Raw genomic sequence first — 1,070 nt, forward strand, 5'->3', positions numbered from 1 at the left:
GCACGTGAGCAACTTGGTACGCGTAATCGTGATTACACATTCATAATTTGTCACAACTTCGATACAACTAACCAGCAAGTGCACTAGGTCGTCCAAGTAATAAAACCTTACGTGAGTAAGGGTCGATCCCACGGAGATTGTTGGCACAGGAAAATACACAAACTCATAGTAAAGTCCAAAAATGTGAATTTAACATAAAAACTAATGAAAACATCCCTACAAGTAACTAGATCCTACTAAAAACATACTAAAAACAATGCCAAAAAGCGTATAAATTATCCGCTCATCAACGCCCAGTTAAGCCGGGAGTAGGCGCAACACGCAATGGCGTGGCAACAAGGATAATGCAGCACCTGAAAGTGGCCACAGTCGCATCGGTGATCTTTAAGGGAAACTCTATAGCTGCCCAGGGAGAAGTTGCCAGTTGGTGTTGTCTCCGCGACGGTGTACTCGGACTGCTGCCTGTCATATAATGTCACAGTGAAGCACCTCGAGTCTCTTAGGTTCCGATCAATAGACTTTACCAACGCCTGACAGAATTCATGCCCAGAACCTAGTTGTGCGGCTGCTGTCTGTCCCCGAACCACAAATAGCTGAGCAAGCCTCCCGTAGGTTGACTTAACCAAAGATGTGACCGGCAGGTTGCGAGTTCCCTTTAGCACGGAGTTCACACATTCACTGATGTTTGTGGTCATGTGCCCGAACCGTCGACCACCATCCTCATGTTGGGTCCATTTGTCGTACTCCATCCGGTTGGCCCAGTCACACATTGCTGGATTCTCAGTCCGCATGATGTCAAACCAGTAGTAAAACTCAGCCTCAGTCTTTGCGTAGGCAGCATTCACCAACAGCCTCCTGGAGTCCTTACCTTTGAACGTTAGGGCGAAATTCGCAGCCACATGCCTAATACAGTAAGCCCGGAACGCCCGAGGAGGCAGCCACCCAGTCTCAGGTGCCTCAAGCGCTGCCTTGATGCCATTATGCCTGTCAGAGATAACAAGGATACCCTCCTATGGCGTCACATGCGATCGTAGGTTGGACAAGAAGAATGACCATGACTCTGCATTTTC

At 48.2% G+C, this 1,070-nt stretch overlaps 1 protein-coding gene across 1 annotated transcript in view; it reads right to left on the reverse strand.

Annotated features, from left to right (window-relative positions):
* LOC107646628 overlaps window positions 276-1,070 on the reverse strand; it is a 2,661-nt gene continuing 1,866 nt past the window's right edge. The window contains exon 4 of the mRNA XM_016350804.1: window positions 276-984. Within this exon, the coding sequence (XP_016206290.1) occupies window positions 276-984 (709 nt within the window). The remainder of the gene's footprint in view (window positions 985-1,070) is intronic.

This window comes from Arachis ipaensis, chromosome B06 (genome assembly GCF_000816755.2).
Source record: "Arachis ipaensis cultivar K30076 chromosome B06, Araip1.1, whole genome shotgun sequence".
Taxonomy (NCBI): Eukaryota; Viridiplantae; Streptophyta; class Magnoliopsida; order Fabales; family Fabaceae; genus Arachis; species Arachis ipaensis.